The sequence below is a fragment of the Chionomys nivalis genome, chromosome 1, assembly GCF_950005125.1.
Source record: "Chionomys nivalis chromosome 1, mChiNiv1.1, whole genome shotgun sequence".
Classification (NCBI taxonomy): Eukaryota; Metazoa; Chordata; class Mammalia; order Rodentia; family Cricetidae; genus Chionomys; species Chionomys nivalis.
Window position 1 is genome coordinate 81,749,214 of NC_080086.1, and position 26,514 is coordinate 81,775,727.

General features: G+C 38.4%; 1 gene segment (V, D, J or C); it reads right to left on the minus strand.

Moving 5' to 3' along the window:
- Positions 1–759: 759 nt before the first annotated feature.
- On the minus strand, positions 760–24,325 carry LOC130877138 (immunoglobulin kappa variable 1-5-like). The segment is given in 4 exon segments: positions 760–998; positions 2,205–2,211; positions 23,856–24,145; positions 24,271–24,325. Coding segments are annotated over 4 exon segments (585 nt in total).
- Between the last annotated feature and the right edge of the window lie 2,189 nt (positions 24,326–26,514).

Below are 26,514 nucleotides of genomic sequence, written 5' to 3' on the forward strand. Positions count from 1 at the left end.
GATGGTGGGATTGATGGAGGAAATGGGAGAAGGGGAGAGAGAGGAAACTGGGGTTGTTATGTAAAATGAAAAAAGATAGTTTGTTTTCTTTTTAGAAAGGAAAAATAAAATATATTAAAAAATAAAAATAGATTCAGCAGGGAGCAGGGGCTTGGCTGCCATCCAAGCCTACAGTGGCTTGAACTGGGCCATGAGAAGATATTTAAGGCCCAGAAGCTAGGCAGTAGGTCTTTCCTGGAGAAGTACTGCTTAGACTTTCAGCAAGGCAAGCAAGGCATCCTTGGCACGCTGGAAGAATCTACCCATCAGGGGGACAGCACTGTGGCCTGGGAATCCCAACACACAAGGACTGTCTGGCAGGCAAGACAAAAGGAAACCCTGATAGGAACCCTTACCCAAATTTCAGGGACAGGCAGGAATTGGCCAGGGAAATGGGGTTGCCTGAGTACCACTTCCGGGTGTGGTTTCAGAACTGCAGCACTTGCAGAGGGGCTGTGAAGAAGCTAGTGTCTAGGCAGAGACCTGACCTGCCTGCACCAAGGCAAAGAGCACCCTCCCCTCTCAGATCACAGAAAGCTTCACCCCCAAATCAGCTTGTCACAGTTGATCCTGGTGCAAGCTTTTGAGAGGACCAATTTCCGGGCTTTCCTGCCTCAAATGAGCTCTCCAGAAGGACTGTTTTACCCCAAGACATGATCCACATATGTTTCAGAACAGAAGAGCACACTGCTATGACACTGGCGGGGCCAGAGTTCGAGGTCAAACCTCTCTGGCATCATCTATGACGAAGGGAGGCAGGGAGCCTGAACTTGGCCAGGACAGCTTGTTGACAGTGGTTCCTGCAGGAGACGGGGGTGTATAGACTTTGACCCAGACCTCCCCACCAACCTTCTCCAGAGGCTCCTTGCGTAAGCAGCACAGACCTCTCTGAACCAGACCACCCAGAGCTCGACGAAGTGGCATTGAGCATCTGCCCTTAGTCGTTCTTTCACTAAGAGCTGACAGAAATTCAAAGCTGACAAGCAGGCACAGGTCACCCTAGACCTGGATGACCAAGGGGGACAGAGAGCCCAAACACCTGAGACCTCTCTGGGCGAAGAGGAATATCAAGAACTGCTGGACCTGCTCAAGGCTTTATAATCACATTTGGGTGCTCTTGCCCAGAGGGCAAGACACTTACAGAAAACACCTACCAAGGACAATATGATCCCCGGCTTTTGTGCATGACAGCCATTAAGAGGAATAAACACAAAACTGTAAACACAACTCTTCTGGCTCCCGAACTGAACAGATCTCCAGAACCACATGGGGGACTTTGAGGGTGGGTGTATGGCCTTCCCATGAGTCCCAGGACTAGGAAATTCCCGTGACGTGATGTCTTCTCAAGATTAGAGGGAAATTTCACTGGTAATACCTCAGCTAAAAGCCAGACTGAGTAAAGTCTCAACAGTTGAAAGACCTGTATGAAAAGAACTTTAAGTGTTTGAGGAAAGAAATTGAAGAAGATATAAGAAAATGGAGCGTTCTCATATGCTTTTGGATAAGTAGGATAAACAGAATAAAAATGGCAATCTTGTCAAAAGCAATCTACAGATTCAATGCAATCCCCATCAAAATCCCAAAACAATTCTTCACAGACCTCAAAAGAACAACACTCAACTTCACATGGAAGAACAGAAAATACAATATAGCCAAAATAATCATGTGCAAGAAAGGAACCTCCAAAGGCATCGACATACCTGACTTCAAACTCTACTATAGAGCCATAGTAATGAAAACAGCTTAGTATTGGCATTGCTCCTTAGTTGAAGAATGGATAAAGAAAATGTGGTATATTTAAACAATGCAGTACTACTCAGCAGCAAAAAGCAATGACATCTTGAAATTTGCGTGCAAATAGAACTAGAAAAAAGCATACCAAGAGTTAAAGTAGACCCAGAAAACATGGTATGTACTCACTTATAAGTGGATATTAGACACAAAGCAAGGGATGAACAACCTATAGTTCACAGCCCTAGGGAAGCAAGGTAACAAGGTGACACCCAAGAGAGACATGCATAGATCCCCTTGGAAGGGAAATTAGATAAAATCTCTTGAAAAAATTGGAAGTGGAGGGAGGGAGAAAAAAGAAATGACTTCTCTGAAGTTCCTGTTGCCACTGGTTATAAATGGCCAAATGATTTCCCATAGTAGTCCTTCCTTACCTTGAATCTAGAACAGAAAGAACAACAAAAATTGAGATAGAAATAGAGATGACAGAGAGCCTTCATGTGTGTTCTGTGACATGATAATGACTGACATTTAGAGAGAGTATTACTTGACAATTCAGAGGTTCTGAGCAAGTGCAGTTCCCACGTGCTAATTATCGAAGCTGGGCCAGGGCACAGCACAGCTGCAGTGCTGTTTTATCTTAGTACCTGTGCTGTGCCAGTTACAGGTACGTAAAGTCAGGCAAGAATATTGCAGATTATTTCTGCCAATGATAGTTTTTATTATAAAAGTAATTTTGGCACACTTTTCAACATTGCAACGTATGTAAACCCAGATATGAAGTTCTTTTTTTTTCATTTTATTAATATTAGGTAGAACTCCATTGTTTCAAAAAGCCACAGTTAATACTAGAAAATGGCTTCACCTCTTCTTAATCATAAGTGTTAAAATTTTTCCTTTCTTTTCTTTCTTTCTTTTTTTTTTTTTGAGTCACGGTTTCTCTGAGGAGTGTCATTATTCTGAAACTCACTTTACAGACCAGGTTGACCTCAAACTTGGGGATCCACATACTTCTATCTCCCAAGTGCTGGAATTAAAGGTATGCACCATCACATGACTAAGAGTATTTTACTTAGAGCAAAGAGCACTTCTACAAGGAATTATTCCATTTGAAATAATTATTAAAACACATTTATTGGAAACACAAATAAATTTCAAATAATTTTTGATAAACTCTCACCATTATTTTGTATAATATACTAAAAATTTTCATGTCAATACAAAAATAGCATTACTTTTTAAAATTTTATTATTAAGGGATGGAGACATGACCGAGAAATTAAGAACACTTGTTGCTCTTATTTAGGAACCAGGGTGGTTTTTAGGAAAACAGGAAGCCGATAAGAGATATTTCTCAACATTACAGAAATTGTCATCAACGCAGTTTTATCATAGGAGTTTTAAGGGTCAAACTACTCAGTAGATGTAACTTTGCTTACAGGCTCAAATTAAGCCAGGCTTCACAGAAATATATGGGAATTATTCTCCATCAAATCAATGCAGCAAGAATGAGGAAAAGAAAAACAGAAAAATTTTCCTCACAGGTGTTATATCTATAAATAAGTATATATGCTTTTGCTTTAACTGGGGTTGTCCTAAATAAAAGACCACATGTGCTTATAAATGTAAAATAGCCGGACCTATATCTTGATATTTGCATACTTTATCCTCAGAAACCACAAATTTCTCACAGTTTGTTTTAAAGAGAGGTACTCATGAGAAGAGCAATACATAGCCTGAAACAGAGACTAGAAAACACAATGAATTATTGGGTGCACATTTTCAGCTTCCTGCTGATCAGTGCCACAGGTAAGATAGAGAAAGGACAATGAGCTCAGAATCTAAGATTATTTTCCCTGGGGAAGTTTGAGTCTAAGATAAACCACTTTTATTTTGTTTCTTCTAAATATTGGGGGGTACAGTGTTAACTTTGTTTCAATTTCTCCTGATCACAGTGTCCAAAGAAGAAATTGTCCTCATCCAGTCTCCAGCTTATATGACCGCATCTAGGGGGGAAAAGGTCCTCATCACCTGCAGAGCCAGCTCAAGTATAAACTCCAATTACTTGCACTGGTACCAGCAAAAGCCAGGAGCCTCCCCCAAACTCTTGATTTATAGCACATCCTACCTGGCTGCTGGAGTCCTAGATAGATTCAGTGGCAGTGGATCTGGGAACTCTTATTTTCTCACAATCAGTTGCATGCAGGATGAAGATGCTGGCACTTACTACTGTCAGCATGGGAGTAGTAGCCCACTCCACAGTGCTATAGACTGGAACAAAAACACTTTACCCTACTATGGCCCAGCTGTTTCCTCCTAGAGATAAAATGTGGCCAAGGGTTTGACAGATACATGACAGCATTTCCCAAAGTGTTGTAAGGTGGTGTTAGTATTTTTTAGACATGTATACATTTTCCTACTTTTAATGCTTCCAATTTCTAACATTTTAATATGAATCTGGTAGATTCTTTTATATCAGTAGGTTTTTTGTTTGTTTGTTTGGGTAGGGATCAAGGGAGACAAATATGGTTATCTGTGGGATTATTTTTAAATTATAATTTGCAGCACTAGTACTTACAAGAATCCAAGAGGCATTGGCTTCTAGGGTTGTGAATCTTGTTCACCTACCAGGATATGTGCCTTCTCAGACTTGTGAGTTTCCTGAGGCAGGTTTAGGGTAGGTATATCAGAGTGTATCCAACTGTGTGCCTATGTTGCTTCAGTGTTTCTTCATGGCTATGGAGAAATTGAAATTCTCCAGTCTTGGGGTAGAATAACAATACAAATAAAAAGTGAGAAGCAACCAATACTTATTATATAGATTTATGAAATTTGTGAAGGGTGCATAACTAAAAATACATTTTAAAATAAACTACCAGGAAAAGAATATAAAAGAATATGGAGAGCCTGGAAGTGGTGGTGTAGACCTTTAATCCCAACATTCAGGAAGCAGAGGCAGGCAGATCTTTGTGAGTTAGAGGCCAACTTGGTCCACAAGAGCTATTTCCAGGACTCCAAAGTTACAGAGAAATCCTGTCTCAAAACCCCTCCCAAAAAAGAAGATGGGGAAAGAACTAAAATATAATTATTATGATTATTTTTAGGTAAATGTCACTTTAAACTGAATTTAATCTTATATAAATCATTGAAGTTATTACTAAAATATATTCTTATTATTTGGGATGAGAAAAACTGTTGAGGAGAAATATTCACCAATATCACTAGGGATATGTATGTGCTCAAAGAAGCAAGATTCACCAGATAAGATACTACAGGAAGGTGAAAGTCTCACCTGCCAAAATGTGGGATTTGCTGATAGGTCCAGGGCCAGAATTCTACAGCCTCTATCAGATGTACACTGTGAGAAAAACATGTTCTTGTTTTTACAGAAATTACTTTCCTTAGCACCAAATATCCCCCCCCACACACACACACAAAGTTACCGCTTTAGGACTCCCACTCTTCACATGTAAAACTATTCCTGCTTGAAATGACTATACTGGCTTTTCGATTGTCACAGGAGGTCAAATAATGCTTGGCCTTGTAACCCATATCCTACCTAGTCTGTTATTATGCTGGAGAGTCATTATCATGTCTTTGTTTTGAGCTCAGCAGAAAGAAAATTAAGCAACAGCTGAAATTCCCTGACTCCATTTCCCATAATATCCCAGTGGCCTTCAAATCCTGACAGCAGCTGAGAAATGTCAGCAGGCAGGAAGATGAAAAGCAGCACATGAGGCCTCCTACTTTCTCGTTTCTGATTCCCTGGTGTGGGGGGTTATATTATGGCTTGTAACATTGTAAGAGGGTTACTATAATACTGTCCATGTTAATAAATGGCAGCATCTTCAGACTTGAGGCTGCTGTTTATGAGTGTGAATTGTATCCCAGATACAGTGTTATTGAAACTTGATGGGCCCCAGATTGCACATTGGATGAACTATATGTAAGTTCTAGCAATTTTCCATATTTCTACTGGTCCCTGAATAAACAGTTATGAATACTCTCACTTGCCCTTCAATTGGTGGTTCATCTGTCTCCTTGAGAATCACAGAGGAAAGAATTATACTGTGTTATCTGGATTCATATTTCATATATGGATGAAAAGCTTACAACAAATATAGTAAACTAATCAAGTTACCAGAAGACTCTGCTAAAGAGCACAATGAGCTATAAAATTGTTGATATTGTCCTTTCTTTCCTGGGAACAGAGCAGCAGCAACAGCCTTGGAGATCCTACTGAGACCTGCTACTAGACAGTGTGTGACTAGTCAATAGAAGTCTCCTGGGTGGTAGACTTAACATGGATGGTCAGTTTCATGATTAGTTGGGCTCAACTCAGGATTCCAGATGTCTCAGAATAACACAAATTGCCTGTCGAATACATGTTATTCCTTGGAGACTTTTGCTCCAAAAAGATATTCAGGTGGAAATATTCAGCTTGAATTGAACTTAGACCTAGTTGTGTAATTTAATTCATAATAAATATAGATATCTTACTTGTTTCCAAAGATGCACAGTAAATCTTAAAGAGTTTTGATCCATTGTGTTTCAAATTCCTATCAAGTATGTATGACTGAATTTACTGAAAATTTTATGCTATATTTATAACATTTCTGTAATTATTAAGTTGATTTAACTCATAAAAGTAAACTGATCACTTAAAATTTCTGCTTCTAATATCATCAAAATTCTTTTGCAACAGCCAGGAGCCAATTCATTGTTTCTCTTTTTATTAAAATTTTATCATTTCTCTACCTTGCCGTGAGGATGTGCCACTGTTTACAGGTGAAAGCTTGAAGACAATTTTTAGGAAGTTGGTTCTCTCATCAGTATGAATCCAAGTGTTTGACTCAGCAACAAATGCCTGTATACTCCGAGATGTCTCATAGTTCTCATTGTTCCTCTTTGAGATGTAAGAAAATTACTAATTATACACATGACAATGCAATTTTTCTTCAATGAATTTGTGATTCAGATTCAAAATTATCTATAGCTGCATTTTTTTTATACCCTAGAACTGAACAGATTTCTTGGTTTGGGAATGTCAATATTCTACCTTCCTTTCTGACATTTAGTAGTAGCAGTATTTTATATGGTTTATTAATACAGAGCATGATAGCTGTATAAAGACCCAAAGCTTCAATAAAAATCTTTCAAGGCAAATGAAAGTCATGGATCAGATTATCTTAGCTGGAATACTGGAGGAACTCAGTCTTCTCACTTTTGATTTTAATTAAGTGATAATTCTGATCTGAGGAACCGTGATATATTCAATGTGGGTGTTTTGAAGTCAGTGATGTTAGATAAGTATATATATAAGTAGTAAAGAGGGGTTCATACAAGTAACAAAGATTTTGCCTTCCAGAAATGGTGTGTCTCCTCTGTACTCAGATAAGATTGCTTCTTGCTTCCACTTGGTGTATTTTTGAAAAGAGAAGCAGAATATTTTACTGAATAAAAATACATAATAAACAGTTTCTTTTAGCTAAGCATTCTCTGGGTAATTTATAACCTGGTGAGCTCCTCTGACATCTGCATTTGAAAGTTTCCCAGGGTCAGTTCTCATAATCTCAGTGGAGCAGAGGGGGGGTGCCTTGGCAATGTTATTTATTTATTTATTTATTTATTTATTTATTTATTTATTTTTTTGGTGAGAGGGTGGATAAGTTTTTCAGAATAGCATATTACTTGGAATCATTGAGTCAGAAGGAAGGAAAAGGTCACAATAAATCAAAGTTCAGCCCAAACCACTATCTGTTCTGTGATGATCATGTAGAAAGAATGTATTGCAGGTCTTAAATATCTTCCTTGCCATTATTGTCCATGTGATTTTTTTGCAAGTTGTCTGCGTATTTTGAGGACTGGATACTTTCTCTCTAATATGCAGATTAAAGATATCCATGATCCCCAATGAATCATGACATTTTAATTACAAATGATGTCACACATTTTTCTATTTTAGATAACTTTTGATATTTTTGAGGTACAATGCTATCGGATATAATATTAGCCATATGTCACATTCAAAAGTCATCTGTTTTCTTTTTATAATTCCCATGTGTTCTATGCTTTCATTATAGAATTTAAACATTTCTTTCTCCCTCATAAAAACCTTTCATCTCTTCCAATATAGTTTGGAAAGTTGAGTAAAAGAAACAGGCATATCTGGGTCATCAGGTATTCAAATGAACATTTCAGTAATCCTTGGCTGGAGTTCATCATGGAAAATTAATTCCACAAAATGAAGGATAGAACCTGTCATTCCATATAGATCAAACTGAACCTAGCTATAAAAAAAGCCTATGAAAATAATTTTTCCAAAAAATGTACAACATGATAGAGAAAAAAAATCTGAGATCTTTGGGACTTTACTAAATTAAATACTACAAGGAAGTGAAAGTTCACATGTGTTTTTGAGCCAAGAACTTCCTCGCCTAAACCCTGATGTTTGCATATTTACTCCTCAGCAACCACAGGTTCCTCAGACTTGCTTTTAAGAGAATAAACATAGAGAAAAGAAATTTATAGTTAGAGACAGAGAATAGAAAACAAGATGGGTTTGCTGGTACAAACTCTCAACCTGATGCTACTCAGTGTAGAGGGTGAGAAAGAAGGGAAACTTGAACACAGCATCCTTTTCCTACTGTAAGTTTTAATTTAAAAGAATTTTTCTTCCTTCCTTCCTTCATTCTTTCTTTTCTTCCCCTCCCTTCCTCCCTCCCTCCCTCCCTCCCTCCCTCCCTCCCTCCCTCCCTCCCTCCCTCCCTCCCTCCCTCCCTCCCTCCCTCCCTCCCTCCTTTCTTTCTTTCTTTCTTTCTTTCTTTCTTTCTTTCTTTCTTTCTTTCTTTCTTTCCTTGCTATCTTCCTCCTCTTCTTCTTTTCTTTTTTTTTTGCACAGTATGTGGTTTGAATGCTAGAATTTTTATTACTAACTCCTATCTCTTTTTATCTTCACCCCTCCCATAACTTTGAATGGAGACATTGTTCTCACCAAATCTCCAGAATCAATGTCTGTTTCTCAAGGGAAGAAAGTTCCAAAGAACAGCTTAAGTGTTATTAAGTGTCATCTCTGATAACTTCCAGGGGTTCCATCCAAAGGTAGGAGCCACTCATAAGCTCTTGATTTGTAGCATATCCAACCTTGTTTTTGGAATCTTAGATCTCCTCAGTGGCAGTGGTTCTGGGTCACCTTACTCTCTCATAATCAGAAGCAGGGCAGCTAAAGATGCTGCCACTTCCTAACAGCCACAGAACAGTTCTCCCATTCACACATTTCTCCCAACCAGAAAATAAGTACCTTTCAAATTCTCAGAAACCATCTGAATCCCCCCTCAGATAATCAATCAAGCCGGTCAAGAGTTTCCCTAATAGGTAACAGAATACACCAATATTTCTAGAATGGATGTAGTTCTGAGTTTCCCTCAAGGGAGATAAGCAGCCCCTCCTTAAAAGAACAAGAGAAAATGTATAGATGGAGACAATAAGATAAGACAGTGAGAGAAGTCATCTTTGTGGCATTCTGTACACAGGAACATGTGACAGCTGAGATTCAGATTTTCTGAACTTCACTGTGATTCTGTAAAAGATGTCATTGGGCTTTTGAGAATATATCCATGAACTTAAGAATTCATATTTTCACAAATGCTTTTTTCTAATTTAGAATAGATCTTCATCAGAGACATTCTGTGTTTCAAGGGGGAAGATGTAAACAATGCAAACACAGTTTTTTCTAAGAATTCTTCCTGAGGTGGGCATTATGGATAAAAATATCTAACAACAAAAGCACAGTTTTCAATAACTTCTTCCTGAGGTGGGCAATATATACAAAAATATCTTAATGAATTTTTGTGGGACATGAAGCATAGTGGAAATGTGTGTTCCTAAAAAACAAACACAAGTACAAGAATGTAAAAGTTTCAAAGTATAACATGTAGTCTTCATTCTACTACCTAATTTTTAGTTTGAGAACTTTAAATTTTAGAGTTTGGTAATACGCGCGCGTACACACACACACACACACACACACACACACACACACTTACATATAAAATAAGCTTCTTGGAATAAACAACCTCTACAGCTACCCATGAAAGGACCGGTACTGTTTAAAGCTTATATATCTGACAGCCCCTCACACGGAGGAAAGCAGTAATAAGTTGCAACATCTCCAGACACCTGGTTGCTGATGGGAAGAGTGAAATTTTCAAGGAATCACTGTTATGGAATTCTAATGAGACCCCAGATTGCAAATGAAATTCATCATAAATGAGGGACTTAGGAATTTTTCCTGATTTCCTCTTGTGGCAGTGTAAGTTTATGTCAAAATCTTGACTTGTTTGGCATGTCACGGTGACACTATCTTAGAGATCCAAACTGAGAAGATAGAGCCTGAATGATCAGTATGTCACATCTAGCTCCTTAGGTTAGAAAATTAAAAGCAAATATCCCCCAATACATAATATTCTTACTTGATTCTCAAATACCAAGCAACAATGATCAATCTGACAGGAGAAATCCCTGAGTTGACCCTTTAGTTGATACTTAAAACCCAAAGCACCAGCAGTCCCAGATATTGAATGAAAACCTTTATGCCCATGCTGTGTCTTGATAGTAAATGACATCTGCACAGAATGTGCCCAGCTTATTCATGGAGTACTCTTGCAGTAGGTTGTGATCTGCAAACATGCAAATCAACAGGGACAGGGAGGAGAGGAGCAGAAAAGTCATCAAAGTGTGCTGCACATTCATCATAAGCTTCAAGATAAACTACAAGGTTTCATGTACTTTCTTCCTAAGCTGTAGGCATCTTCTTTTTTATTGATATTTACTGAGCTCTACATTTTTTCTGCTCCCCTCCCTGCCTCTCCCTCTGTTCAACACTCTCCCAAGGTCCCCATGCTCCCAATTTACTCAGGAGACCTTGTCTTTTTAATCTTCCCATGTATATTAGGTCCATGTTTGTCTCTCTTAGGGTTCTCATTGTTGTCTAGTTTCTCTGGGATTGTGATTTGTAGGCTGGTTTTCTTTGCTGTATGTTTAAAAACCAGTTACGAGTGAGTGCATATGATAATTATCTTTCTGGGTCTGGGTTACCGTACTCAAAATGATGTTTTCTGGCTCCATGCAATTACCTGCAGTTTTCAAAATGTTGTTATTTTTTCTGTTGTGTAATATTCCATTGTGTAAATGTACCATATTTTCCTTATCCATTCTTCAGTCGAGGGGCATTTAGGTTGTCTCCAGGTTCTGGCTATGGCAAACACTGCTGCTATGAATATAATTGAGCACATGTCCTTGTGGCACAGTTGAGCATCCTTTGGATATATACCCAAAAGTGGTATTACTGGGTTAAGGAAGATTGGTATTACTGGGTCTTAAGGAAGATTGTTCCTAATTTTCTAAGAAATCATCATGCTGACATCCAAAGAAGTCTAGAGAACTATTACTATGCCCAAATAGTGTTTAAAAATATTTCTTTTCATTAAAGGGGGATATAATATGCTAGAGAGATGAATAATTTGCAATGGTACAGATCTTGGTTTATTGATAAAAATTCTAGGTTAATTTTGTTTTATGTATATTTCTGCTCTTGATTAAGTTATTGTGCTATTTCAGATGTTGTTGGCTTCCTTGGCTTGACGTTTTACTTCTAGTACTTTCTGTAAGGCTAGGTTATTGGATATGTATTGTTTAAATGTTTTTGTTATGGAATATCTTGTTTTCTCCATCAATGGTGAAAGAAAACTTTCCTGGGTATAGTAGTCTGGGCTTGCATTCATCATCTCTTAGTGTCTGCAGCATGTCTATCCAAGACTTCTGGCTTTCATGGTTTCCATAGAGAAGTCAGGTGTAATTCTGATAAGTTTACCTTTATATGTTACTTGACCCTTTTCCTTTGCAGCTCTTAATATTCTTTCTTTATTGTGTATATTTTGTATTTTGATTGTTATATGATGAGGGGAATTTTTTGATCCAATCTATTTGGTGTTCTGTAAGCTTCTTGTACCTTCATAGGAACATCCTTCTTTAGGTTGGGAAAGTTTTCTTCTATAATTTTGTTGAATATTTTTTCTGGGCCTTTGATCTGAAGTTCTTCTTCTTCTACCCCTATTATTCTTAGGTTTGGTCTTTCCATGGTGTCCCAGATTTCCTGGACTTTTTGTGTTAATAATTTGTTGGATTTGATATTTTCTTTGATCAATGATTCTTTTTCCTCTTTAGTATCTTCAGCACCTGAGATTCTTCTCTTTTTTTTTTTTTTTTTTTTTTTTTGGTTTTTTGAGACAGGGTTTCTCTGTGGTTTTGGAGCCTGTCCTGGAATTTCTTCTATCTCTTGTATTCTGTTGGTTATACTTGTCTCTGTAGTTCCTGTTCATTTACTCAGATTTTCCATATCCAGCCATCCCTTGGTTTGTTTTCTTTATTACGACCATTTCGGTCTTCAAGTCTTGAACTTGAACTGTTTTCTTTACCTGTTTGCTGTTTCTTGGTTTTCTTGGTTATCTTTGAGGAGTTTATTAATTTTTTCTAACTTTTTGTTTGTCTTCTCTTTCATTTCTTTCTTTCTTTCTTTTTTTTTTTTTTTTTTTTTTTTGGTTTTTCGAGACAGGGTTTCTCTGTAGCTTTGGTGCCCGTCCCGGAACTAGCTCTTGTAGACCAGGCTGGCCTCCAACTCCCAGAGATTTGCCTGCCTCTGCCTCCCGAGTGCTGGGATTAAAGGCGTGCGCCACCACCGCCCGGCTTCTCTTTCATTTCTTTAAGGAAGTTTTTCACTTCCTGTTTAAGGGTCTCCATCATTTTCCTAAGGTTATGTTTACAGTCGATTTCTTCTACTTCTTCTAGGTTAGGATGTCCAAGTCTTTTTGTTGCATGTTTGCTGGATTCTGGTGTTACCATGTTGCTTTTCAAGATAAGGAGGATTTTTTTCATCTGCACCTGCCCATCTCTTCCTTTAAATGAGGCCAGCAGTGACTTGGCGTCTTTGTACAATCTTTGCTGTGTCTGACCGTGTACTTGGGAGTTTTTCTTGGTCTGCCCTCTCTTAGGTCCCCGCAGCACTGGAGCAGGCTCTCAGATCCCCTCTGCCCTGAAACAGACTGTGCTTCAAGGACCTCATAGATGAAAAGGTGAGTCAGGGTGGAATGGGGTAAAGAAAGCCAGCAATAGAGAACACACCCCACTTGATGGCCAAAAAATCTTAGGGAATTGGAGAGGACCTGGATTCCATCCCCTGGGACTGTCCCAGAGAGTGGCACTTCAGTCTGTCTGGCCCTGTGGCCACTTACTCCGGTGAGCAGGGTTTCTTGCAGGGTTCTAAGGACCTCACAGACAAAAGGGCAGGCTTAGCACAAGGGTGGGATGGTAGAAAGAAGTCCCAGTGGCAGGAACACTTCCCACTGGCTCTCCAGAGCCCTCAGCCCTGAAGCAGGCTGTATTGCAGGTTCCAAGGAGCTCGCAGATTAAAAGGTGGCTTGGGAGAAGGGTGGAATGGGATAAAGAAAGTCAGCAGCAGGGAACACCCTCTGCTGCATGGCCAGAAAAGCTTAGGGAATTGGAGCGGGCCTGGATTCCATCCCTCCCCCCCCCCCCCCCGGATTGCACTTCAGGCTTTCTGGCCCTGTGGCCACTAACTCACCTCTTCATATCCCCTGAACACGGGAGCCAATATATTGCATGTCTTAAAGATTTTCTTGGCATTATTGCCCAAGTAATTCTTTGCAATTTGCCTGTGTGTTTAGAGGACTGGATGCATTCTTTCTGATATGTATACTTAGGATATCCCTGATCTCCAATGAAGCATGATGTTTTAGTTACAAATGACATCACACATTTATTTCTATATTACAAAACTTTGGATATTTTAGAGTTGAGATTCTGTTGAAGTCACATGTTATTTTCAAAAGCCATCAGTTTTCTTTTTATAACTCCTGTGTGTTCAATGTTTTTATTATATAATTTCAAACATTTTCTTTTTACCTTTTAAAAATATTCCATCTCTTCATGCATAGCATTGGAAAGTTGACTAAAGACACTATACAGTGAAATAAAAATGCAACTTAAATTGAGGAATTTTCTTTCATCTGAGCCCAATTTTTATGTGTTTCCAAGGACTGTTATGGAAATTTACCAAGAACTTATGGTTTGATGCAAGAAGGATGTAAGCTCTTACAGTCCTTAATGTCAGAACTCTGGAACCAATTTCAGTCAGTCAACTTCAGGGGATGTAGGGTTGAGGACCTCTGCAGATATTACAAAGGAGAATCTAACCCTTGCCTCAGCTCTCAATTGATGTCTTTAGGAGTCTAATAAATGCATGGTTATTGAATGTGGTATTTTACATACAAATAAAATTTGAATGCATTTGGGAAAACAACATTTAAATTCTTTTGTAAAATATTAGAAGAGTATGCTACCATGTCTCACCTGTGCTATTTGATAAAGGCAATGATCTTAGCCAGTTATCAAGTTTATACTCTTATAAGTGCATGTATATCTATTATTAGTCAAACCACTCTTTATGACTTTGTTCGCCTCCATTCAGTGCTCAGTCATAAACTCAGTGGAGAAAACAGGAATAGGAAATTAGGGAAGATATAAGGCTAAGCAGAGACTTGTATTTCCAGCCATATTTTAAAAAAAGTAAAAATACATTTATGCTATTTTTTGCTAATTAAACACTTGAATTTTTATTTTAATGTTACATTTTCCTTGTGCTCATTCTTTTTTAATGAAAGTCAAGAAAGACAAAAGCTCATGTTCTCCACAAATTTTCTAGAAATTAAGATTATTATTATTTATTTACACTGATTTTTCTTATGGATATTCATTCATCCTATCCCAAATAATTTGATGATTCATCAATTCATTCAACTATATCTTGGTTGTATATTTATTTTGATATTACAAACCTTTGGATATTTTAGAGTTGAGATATTAGTCACATGTCATTTTCAAAGCCATCAGTTTAAGCTCTTGAATTTTTGAATGTTACATTTTCCCACTGTTTATGAATTTTGTCTTTTAGTGAAGTTTCAAAGTAAGCCAAAGGCCCATATTTCCACAAATTTTCTAGAAATTAACACAATTATTATTTATTTACACTGACTTTTTTATAGCTTTCAAAGTATATTTAATATAATTTTAGACTTGCAAAAAAAAAAACCCCACAAGTATAATGCAAAAAGAGTTCATAGGATCAGAATTTTCTTTGTCCCAAACCTCATTTCAAACATGCATGTGATTTTTCTAATGGATTTTCATTCACTCCTAACTATCCCTATTCCATATAGTTTGATGATTCATCAGTTCTTTAAATTTTCTATTTTGGTTGAACATATTTGTTTTCAAACACATGCAAATTTTCTCAGTTTCTTATGTAACTACTTACAAGAGGTAAACTGAATTTTTAAAATAATTTTTCAAAGGCTTACATCCTTAATAGAAGCTTTGTTTCAAATTGTAAATATCCATCCTTACTCCTGAGCAGTGTCAGCAATCCATAGGGCAAATCATCAGTATATTATCATGTACAATACATAATGAACAGAATGGAATATTCAACTGTGTTTTATTAAGTTGCTTTGTATTACATTATGCCATCCAACAGTACATTAACATAAGTTTCTGAACACATTTCAGCTTAGGCTTTAGGAAGATATATATGTCAAATGAACTTTTGATATAATATTTCTGATTGACATACTTTTACTTGCTATCTCCCCAATGTAAGAAATGATATCACTGAATAGGGACAGAATGTGTTCACAGGAATTTACACATTTTCCACACGTTTACATCTATATTTAAAACTTTCTTCTCAGTGTTTCCTTATTTCTTAGAAGCAAAACATGGAATAAATGTTTGTTTGTTTACACATAACAGTCTGACTTACTTGCACATTATTTTCTCTGATCATGTAGAGTAAGGAACATTACAGTCTTTGGTCCCTCACTTTTTTTCCCAATCACCCTACTATTTGCACTGACTATCCTAATTCTTTTAGTTTCCACTAGGCTCTGACTTGGTCTGTTACAGATCTCACCAGAAGAGGGTATGATTTACATTTGTATGGCCAAAGACAACACCATTCTGACAATGACATCATGAATTAGAGAAAGAGGACTCCAGGCTCTTGATCACTTAGATTCACAAATGTCACCAGGCCCTTGACCACTTCTGTGAGACTTGTCAGAGCACATTTCATTGGATCAGCCTATGGAATCTGTCAACACTGAGTATTTGCAGTTTTCAGAGAGGGAGCAAAGCTCCTCCTGGATGCTCACTCATTTTTATAAAAATCTTGGCCCATGAAGATCAGAAATCCAGTCTTCTTTTTTTTGATTTATTTATTTATTTATTTATTTATTTATTTATTTAAAATGTCTGCCTCCTCCCTGCCTCCCAATCCCCCCTCCCCGCACTTCTCTTCCCCATCCCCCCCCAGTCCAAAGAACAGTCTGGGTTCCCTGCACTGTGGGAAGTCCAAGGTCCTCACCCCTCCATCCAGGTCTAGGAAGGTGAGCATCCAAACAGGCTAGGCTCCCACAAAGCCAGTATATGCAGTAGGATGAAAACCCAGTGCCATTGTTTTTGGCTTCTCAGCAGGCTTCATTGTCTGCCATGCTTTTTCAGTCGCAGTCCAGCTGGCCTTGGTGAGCTCCCATTAAATCATCCCCACTGTCTCAGTAGGTGTCCTCGCAGTCCTGACTTCCTTGCTCATGTTCTCCCTCCTTCTTCTCCTCATTTGGATCTTGGGAGCTCAGTCCGGTGCTCCAAAGGGGGTCTCTGTCCCTATCTCCATTCATCACCAGATGAAGGTTCTATGGTGATATGCAAGATATTCATCAGTATGGCTATAGGATAGGGTCATTTTAGGCTTCCTCTCATCAGCTGCCCAAGGATCTAGCTGGGGCATCTCCCTGGACACCTGGGAATCCCTCTAGAGTCAAGTCTCTTGCCAACCCTAAAATGGCTCCCTTCATTAAGATATATACTTCCCTGCTCCAATATCCACACTTCCTTTATCCCAACCATCCCATTCCTCCAAGCTCTCCCCATCCTCCCCTTCTCACTTTTTTCTCCCCATTTCCCTTTACCCCCATCCCACCCCACCCCAAAGTTCCCAATTTTTGCCCTGCAATCTTGTCTACTTCCAATATCCAGGAGGATAACTATGTTTTTCTTTGGGTTCACCTTCTTATTTAGCTTCTCTAGGATCATGAATTATATAGGCTTAATGTCCTTTATTTAGGGTTAGAAACCCAATTATGAGTGAGTACATCCCATGTTCCTCTTTTTGGGTCTGGGTTACCTCACTCAGGATAGTGTTTTTTATTTCCATCCATTTGCATGCGAAATTCAAGATGTCATTGTTTTTGACCACTGAGTAGTACTCTAATTCCACACTTTCTTCATCCATTCTTCCACTGAAGGGCATCTAGGTTGTTTCCAGGTTCTGGCTATTACAAATAATGCTGCTATGAACATAGTTGAACAAATGCTTTTGTAATATGATAGGTCATCTCTTGGGTATATTCCCAAGAGTGGTATTGCTGGGTACAGGGGTAGGTTGATCCCGAATTTCCTGAGAAACCACAACACTGATTTCCAAAGTGGTTGTGCAAGTTTGCATTCTCACTAGCAATGGCTTAGTATACCCCTTACTCCACAACTTCTCCAGCAAAGACTATCATTGGTGTTTTTGATTTTAGCCATTCTGACAGGTGTAAGATGGTATCTCAGAGTTGTTTTGATTTGCATTTCCCAGATTGCTATGGAGGTAGAGCATGACCTTAAGTGTTTTGGCCATTTGAACTTCTTCTGTTGAGAATTCTCTGTTCAGTTCAGTGCCCCATTTTTTAATTGGGTTAATTAGGATTTTAAAGTCTAGTTTCTTGAGTTCTTTATATATTTTGGAGATCAGACCTTTGTCTGATGTGGGGTTGGTAAAGATCTTCTCCCAGTCAGTGGGTTGCCTTTTGTATTAATGACAGTGTCCTTTGCTTTACAGAAGCTTCTTATTTCAGGAGACCCCATTTATTCAATGTTGCCCTTAATGTCTGTGCTGCTGGGGTTATACCTAGGAAGTGGTCTCCTGTGCCCATATGTTGTAGAATACTTCTCAGTTTCTCTTCTATCAGGTTCAGTGTATTCACATTGATATTGAGGTCTTTAATCCATTTGGACTTGAGTTTTGTAGATGGTGATAGATATGGATCTATTTTCATTCTTCTACAGGTTGACATCCAATTATAGCAGCACCATTTGTTGAAGATGCTTTCTTTCTTCCATTGTATACTTTTATCTCCTTTATCGAAAATTAGGTGTTCATAGGTTTGTGCGTTAAAATCCGGATCTTCTATACAATTTCATTGGTCGACTTCCCTGTTTTTATGGCAATACCAAGCTGTTTTCAATACTGTAGCTCTGTAATAGAGTTTGAAGTCAGGGATGGTAATGCCTCCAGAAGTTCCTTTACTGTATAAGATTGTTTTGGCTATCCTGGGTTTTTTGTTTTTCCATATAAAGTTGATTATTGTTCTCTCAAGATTGGTGAGGAATTTTGATGGGACCTTGATGGGGATTGCATTGAATCTATAGATTGTCTTTGGTAGTATTGCCATTTTTACTATGTTGATCCTCCTAATCCAAGAGCAGGGGAGATCCTTCCATTTTCTGGTATTCTCTTCAATTTCTTTCTTCAAAGACTTAAAGTTCTTGTCAAATAGATCTTTCACTTCCTTGGTTAGCATTACCCCAAGATATTTTATGCTACTTGTGGCTATCGTGAAAGGTGATGCTTCTCTGATTTCCCTCTCTGCTTCCTTATCCTTTGTGTATAGGAGGGCAACTGATTTTTTGGAGTTGATGTTTTATCCTGCCACGTTACTAAAGGTGTTTATCAGCTGTAGGAGTTCTTTGGTGGAGTTTTGGGGTCGCTTATGTACACTATCATATCATCTGCAAATAACAAAAGTTTAACTTCTTCCTTTCCAATTCGTATCCCCTTGATCCCCTTATGTTGTCTTATTGCTATTGCTAGAACTTCAAGCACTATATTAAAGAGGTTTGGAGAGAGTGGACAGCCTTGTCGTGTTCCTGATTTTAGTGGGATGGCTTTGAGTTTCTCTCTGTTTAATTTGATGTTAGCTGTTGGCTTGCTGTTAATAGCTTTTATTATATTTAGCTATGACCCTTGTATCTCTAATCCCTCCAGGACCTTTATCATAAAAGCGTGTTGAATTTTGTCAAATGATCTTATGGTTTTTTTCTTTCAGTTTATTTATATGATGGATTACATTGATAGATTTGCGTATGTTGAACCAGCTCTGCCTCTCTGGGATAAAACCTACTTGATCATAATGTATAATTTTTCTAATGTGTTCTTGGATTTGGTTTGCCAGTATTTTATTGAGAATTCTTGCGTCGATATTCATGAGTGAGATTGGCCTGTAATTCTCTTTCTTGGTTGAGTCTTTGTGTGGTTTTGGTATAAGGGTAACTGAAGCTTCATAAAAGGAATTTGGCAATGACTCTTCTGTTTCTATATTGTGAAATACATTAAGGAGTATACGTATTGGGTCTTCTTGGAAGTTCTGGTCGAATTCTGCATTGAAACCATCTGATTCTGGGCTTTTTTTGGTAGGGAGGTTTTTTATAACAACTTCTAATTCTTCGCGACTAACAGGTGATCTGGGGACATGCAAATCAGCAATTGCTGGCCTTAACCACAGTTGTAAAACTGCTAATATGGAGGTAAATTGACCCAAGAGAGCCTTTTTTTTTTTTTTTTGCAGTCAACAAAGCTCAGTAGACCTGGAGATCTGAAAAATCTTTTGATATCTGTAGTGGGAGGTGCGGGCTGTGTTCCTGCCACCCCAGCTCCTGATCGCCTTGCTAGCTTATGCCCCGAAACAACAACACACAAACTATATTCTTTTAAACACTGCTTGGCCCATTTCTATTCATGTGTGTACCACCCCAAGGTGCCCTTACCAGGAAGATTCTAGTCTACCTCCATCCTGGGTCGGAGCTTCATTGCGCCTGCTCTGGAGAGGAGAGCATGGCGTCTGTCTCTCAGAGGAGCTGCCCTGCATCTGAGCTCACTTCCTCTTCCTCCCAGCATTCTATTCTGTTTACTCCACCCACCTAAAGGCTGACCTATCAAATGGGCCAAAGCAGTTTCTTCATTAGCCAATGACCTTCCTCCATCAGATATCTGACATGATCATACAGAGTTTGGCATTTTTTTCAGTTTGTTTTTGGTCTTGCTTTTGTCCAGTGTTTCCACACTGTGCTCTTTTTCATTCCTTTCAGAACAGTAATGTATATCTAGTGCCATTTTATGTTGGAAGTATGTGATCTATCTATCCAGTTTGTTTTTTCAAAGGGATACAGTTAAGAGATTGCAGAAATCTGGGAAGAGACTTTGGACTTTGCACTTTGAACCAAGGTTGAGACTGTTAAAGACTAGGGGAAATTTTGAAGTTGGACTGAATGCATTTCTGCACCATGGTATGTCTACAAGTGTATGGGGACAGGGGGAGGAATATGGTAGTTTGGAAAAAAAGTACACTCATAGAACCATGTTTGAAAGCTTGGCCCATAGGAAGTGGTACTACTAGGTGGCATAGATAAAATAGGCATGGCATTTCTGGAGGAAGTGTGTCACTTTGGACAGGATTTGAGGTCTCAGATGCTCAAGTGTGGCCAGTGTGTTACTGTCTCATGCTGTTGTCTCGAGATCCAGATGTTGTGGTCTTATCCTGCCTGCTATGATGTTTCCTGCCTTTACAATAATGGAATAAACCTTTGAAACAGTTATCTGACCCCAATTAAATGTTTTTCTTTGTTTTAGTGTTGCTATAGTTATGGTGTCTCTTCACAGCAATAATGACTATAACTAAGATAGTGAGCATGGTATCATAGGCCATATCTTACATCATGATCATTTACAATGTATTGAGCCTGGGAACAGTGAGTAAAAATTGAATTCTTGTGCCCCTAACTAAGAATTTTGGTGCTTTCTGAAGGAAATATCTAAAGAGAATCATTGTATTGATTCTTTAGAAAATGGATTATGTGCTTATGGAACATATTTTCAGAAATATGTATCATGTTTTGGTACGAGCAGTCATTATTTGGTTCAAAAAGATAGAAGATTATTTTGAGTCTTGGTGATATTACAATATTTCTGATATATGATTTGGGATTCCCCTCTGTAAATTTTGAATACCATTGGTTAATACAGAATCTTTCTTGGGCCTGGCAGGGCAGAATAGATACAAATATTATACCTGTAATTCTTGCTTGATACCTGTTTTGTTGTATGTAATTTTTCTGTGTTAAAGTTAAAACCTACTTTTGTATTTAAATAGTAAAGTGGAGGTGATGTGGGCTTCCCCTCTGTATGCTTGAATACCATTGGTTAATACCATTGGTTAATAAAGGGCAGAACAGAGCTAAGTAAATGCTGAGAGAAAGAAGGGAAGAGTGAGGGAGAAGCCCAGTAGTCCCAGTGACAGGTACTAGAACCTTACTGGTAAAGGTAAGCCTCATGGTAAAATATAAAATAATGGAGATGGGTTAATTTTAGACATAAGAGCTAGCTAGCAATACACTTCAGCAGTTGTCCAAGCAACGATTTTATTAATATAGTTTCTGTGTGATTATTTCAGGGTTGAGCAGCTATGAACCAACAAGCAGCCTATTACAACAGTCTATAGATGCTCATCACACACATCCTGAATTTAACTTTTCATTGATCCTGATCCTTACAATTACTCTCATTAGAAATGTGAGATATTACATCTTCTTTATTTCAAGTAGAAATATTGGTAATTTGTTACTATAGTCCCTGTCATCAATTAATAAAAGTTCCACAAAGAGAACAAAAAGCTTCTCTGATTGATTTTATTTCCTGGTCCAATTATCCCGACTGAAATCTCAAGGTCCAAATCAGGAGCAGAAGGAGAGAGAGCATGAGCAAGGAACTCAGGACTGCTAGGGGTGCACCCACACACTGAGACAATAGGGATGTTCTATCAGGAACTCACCAAGGCCAGCTGGCCTGGGTCTGAAAAAGCTTGGGATAAAACCGGACTTGCTGAAAGTAGCGGACAATGAGGACTACTGAGAACTCAAGAACAATGGCAATGGGTGTTTGATCCTACTGCACATACTGGCTTTGAGGGAGCCTAGGCAGTTTGGACCTTCACCTTACTAGACCTGGATTGAGGAGGGTAATCCTTGGATTTCCCACAGGGCAGGGAACCCTGATTGCTCTTAGGGCTGATGAGGGAGGGGGACTTGATTGGGGGAGGGGGAGGGAAATGGGAGGCGGTGGCGGGGAGGAGGCAGAAATCTTTAATAAATAAATAAATAAATATTTTTTTTTTTTAAAAAAGAAAATTCTGGCCACAACCTGTGCAGATATCAGTTACGATCAAGACACAGCACATTTATGTGGGTTTTAAATCAGTTACAGGGACTGTTGATTCTCTGGGTTCTATGTAAAAAGCACTGACTTTGGGCATTTATTCAATCATAGTGGTAATGGTTGATTGGAATTGAGGAAAATTATTTGGGAATATTATTTATTGTATTTGTATTTGAGTTGAATTTTCTAAACTAAGGAGGTACATGTGACATCTTGATGAAACAGTCTCCATCCTCACTGTTGACAGCTCTAGGATACATTCACCATCATATGTCAGGCAAATAGGGATATTAACGGTTACTTATACTGACACCAGAAGAAACCAGGAAATGTTCAAAGGTTGCAATCTATGAAGAATTCTTTTTGGCATCTTAGTTTCCCGTTAGGATTTAGTGGCAAAACACCTGGGACAAAAATTAATCTCTTCATCAGGAGCATGGTGCCAGAAGATGTAATTTGTTATTGTCCACAAAGCTATGATATCCTTTTCCAGCAATTCAAGGCATAACACAAACAACTCAGGGAAAAGAGTAAGGCTGGCACTCCAGCTGTTCCTCCTGTTATGCCTACATACTGTACACATCTCTCCTATGTACCCAGGATTTTGAGATGACTGAGAAATTTTGGTGGGAAGGCCCTAGGGGAATGAAATTTACCTGTTTGTACACCTAAACCTCAGTCTAAAATGAGCATATATTATAATGTCTCCCATGATTCTCTGAGAAGTAAAGATTTTGCATCTGAAGTATCTGGGTGTGATATATACAGGAAAACAAATGCCACTAAATATAGTCATGTAGTTATCATTTTAATTCCTGTAGTTGGAGTCTGAGTAATAGCTATGAATATACTAACAAGCTCATAGTTTCTTGAACATTTCTGCTTGAAACATTGGGTTTTGATTTCAGTTAAAAATACTGACTCAAATCTAGCTGCCCTGAAGGTGCAGTCCTCTAAAATGTGGTCTTTAGTCTTGCTAATCACCCCAGTATTATTTCTGAGTATTGACAATAATATCCAACTGTTGTTACTGTCATGGATTTATAGGGATGTTGATGCTTGAGGGCATATTTATATCATACATGTGCATCCTTTGAGGTCCCCTCAGCAAGTTTCAGCCTAGCATACCGAGAAATTTTATGGGATCACAGAACAGACTGAAAAGAAGCAATTTTATTAACTATGTAGGAGTCTTTGAGAAGTTCAAGAATAGACAGGTTATTAAAAATGGCGATACAAGTTTCTTTTCCTCTAATAGAGGAAAACCTCTGTGTGATCTATGTTGTAACAAGGTATCAAAAATTTTATTCAGAATTAAAGTGAACATCAGGACAGATACAATGCAACAGAACAAAAGCCCCTGCATGAAATGTACAACCCAGGAAAAGTTAGTATTCCACATGAGTCAAAAGAACAAAACCCCCACAATTTTAATGCTATCTAGGGCTGGGCAAAATATTTAGGACAGAAATGTTGATCTTGTCTCTATAGAAAACCATAACATAGACCCTAGCATCCTGCCAAAAAGAAAAGAGAAACACTCTCAGCATCTGCAGACACCACAGGAGCAATTAGGGCAGCCTAGGCTCTCACTTCTGCTTCCCCAGGTGGTTTATGTTATGACTTGAATCACTGTGTGAGGTACATTATTATACTGTAGACAATAATAGTTTGCCACATCTTCAGGCTGCAGGCTGCTGATCTTGAGAGAAAACTGTGTGCCAGATCCAGTGCCACTAAACCTTGATGAAACCCCTTCTGCCAAGCTTTTTGCATTATAGATCAGGAGCTTAGGAGAGTTCCCTGTTTTCTGCTGGTACCACGCTAACCAGCCACCAATGTTCTGACTTGCCTGGCATGTGATGGTGACACTCTCTCCCAGAGATGCAGACAGGGAGGCAGGAGACTGGGTCATCTGAATGTCACATTTGGTGCCTGAGATGGGAAAATTGAAAACAAATTCACAATTAATTCTGTTATAAGCGAACTTTTCTGAACACCAGACAGCAATGACTATACTCAGCTGAACAATTTTCATTTTCTTATGATGTATTCTTTACCTGTAAGCCAGAGCAGCAACAAGCCCAGGAGCTGGTTGGGGGCACTCATGCCTGAGCTATGTCCTGTGTGTGTGAGGGTGACTTCAGCACAGGGTGTGACCTGATTATGAAGAATTCCTCAGAGCAGGACTGTGACCTGAGCATATGCAAATCAGCAGGGGCTGGACAGAGACACAGGATTGGTCAAATGACTCAGTACAGGCCTGTGGTCCAATTGTGTCTCAAATCAGAGAGGCAGTACAGTTTTATTTGTAGGAATGTCCTCCTCTTTGAACAACAAAGAACATCATCTCACTATGAGTTACACCTTATTTTGATTTCTGTCATGTTCAATGTAGAAAAGTCTTATTATGCTTTCCTTTATGCCATGGTCTGTCAGATATGAGACAGTTCTAGAAAGCATGTAAATGGTTTCTGGTCCTTTCACAGGTAGGCACAGATGTTATTGAGGCCATGCAGCTTCTTTTATCCCCCTGTTTATTTGTTAGAATGTATTTTGATTTACAATATTTTAACATGTTTCTTCCTCCAAACCTTCTGAAATATCCCTCTTTCAAATTCTTGGCCTTTTTTCATTATATCTGATGAATATATGCCTTTGTAGATACATATATATTTGTGTATGTGTGTGTGTGTATTCCTAAACATAATCTGAGCTTGTATTTGTGCCTTAAGACTGCCCATGTGACTGGACAATCAGTACGGTCTTCTCTGAGTGCCTCTAACACTCACAGCTTTACTTGTAGCAATTTGTGTAGAAATGAGGCTTTGTGAGCTTTCCACTGTCCTGTTTCACATGTCTGCTGGTGTCTCCATTATCAGACCCCATTTGTTTGGTAATACTGGAGAGCCTTTACAGGTACAGCTTTGTGATGTTAAGAGGAGACACAGTCTCACAAGAAATTTCCTGATCCTATGGCTCTCACAATCTGTCCACACCTTTTCCAAAATGTTCCCTGTGCCTTAGTTTTTGAGCATTTCATACATGCATCCATTAGGACTGAGTTCCACAACTCACTATGCAACTTCTTGCTCATGATAATCTCCAGCAGAGTACTTGAATAATGCTGAGAGCCATGGCTTTTAAGGAAGCACAGGATCTCTCATAACTAACCAAGCTTTTCAGGTAAACAATCTTGTCTTACTCTGTTTTTCACAGCTCAGTAATTCATGAACTACTTTCACTAAGGCAAGACAAGATCATGTTTTTTTTTCTCCTTTCATCTGTGCATATGAGTTCCTTTTCTAAATAAAGCAGGGATTATATCTATACCTAATGTTCCTTTGAGGTTTCTGATTATAGCATCAATATGCATCCCCTTAAGCACAGGATATTGTCTTTAAGTTAGATGAGTTTTCTCTCAAAAACAATCATTTATGTCCTTGTACACAGTATTTTGTAAACTTGAATATGCTATGGGCACCGTATCTATTCCAGATACTAAGAAGATAAGTATCTTAGATTGGGTTTAGGAAAGAGGGGCTCTAGATATGTGTCAAGAGAAGCATGTAAAAAAGTTTAAGTAGTAGTTATACATGGGGAGTTGTATACATAGTAGGTTCTAGAGTCTGTTCTCATTGGGAGTAAAGATGTTGTGAACTTAGTGAGATTTTCCATGAGGCGTTTAATGGAAAGGATTTTACATGGGCAGTCAAACACTCTGTTGGAGAGAGTGTTAAGGCAGGGTGAGAAGGATACCCAATCAGGGACTGCAAATGGTGAAGGCCACAGGAGAAGTGACAGAAGGAACAGGTATGGAGATTTGTTCAACTTACTGACCTGCAAATCAATGATGCTGGTGTCTCTGAGATTTGTGATCATAGAGTTTGTGTTGAGGGTTATAACAAGTAAGCGATAAAAATAAAACTAATGTGCCCTGACATAATTCTATGCATTTATATGTGTATATCTCATATAGTGACACTATATATGTATGTTTTATTAATCAGTAGAATCATTTTCACAGAGGTCAAATAATGATAATTTATTTCACATCTGGAAACAACTGCCATAAAAAATAGAGCTGATTGCAAATGTTTTCTTTAGATTCTGTGCTGAAAATTACTGAAAAATTGTATTAAGTTTAAGAAAATTTAAAGTATATGAAAATTTTCCATGTGTATAACACATCTATATCTGAAACACAAAGAAGTCAGAAGAGGGTGATTCATCTCACTGTACTGAATAGGTTTCAAGTCATCATGCATGCAGGCACAGGGAACTGAACAAAGATCATCTGTAAG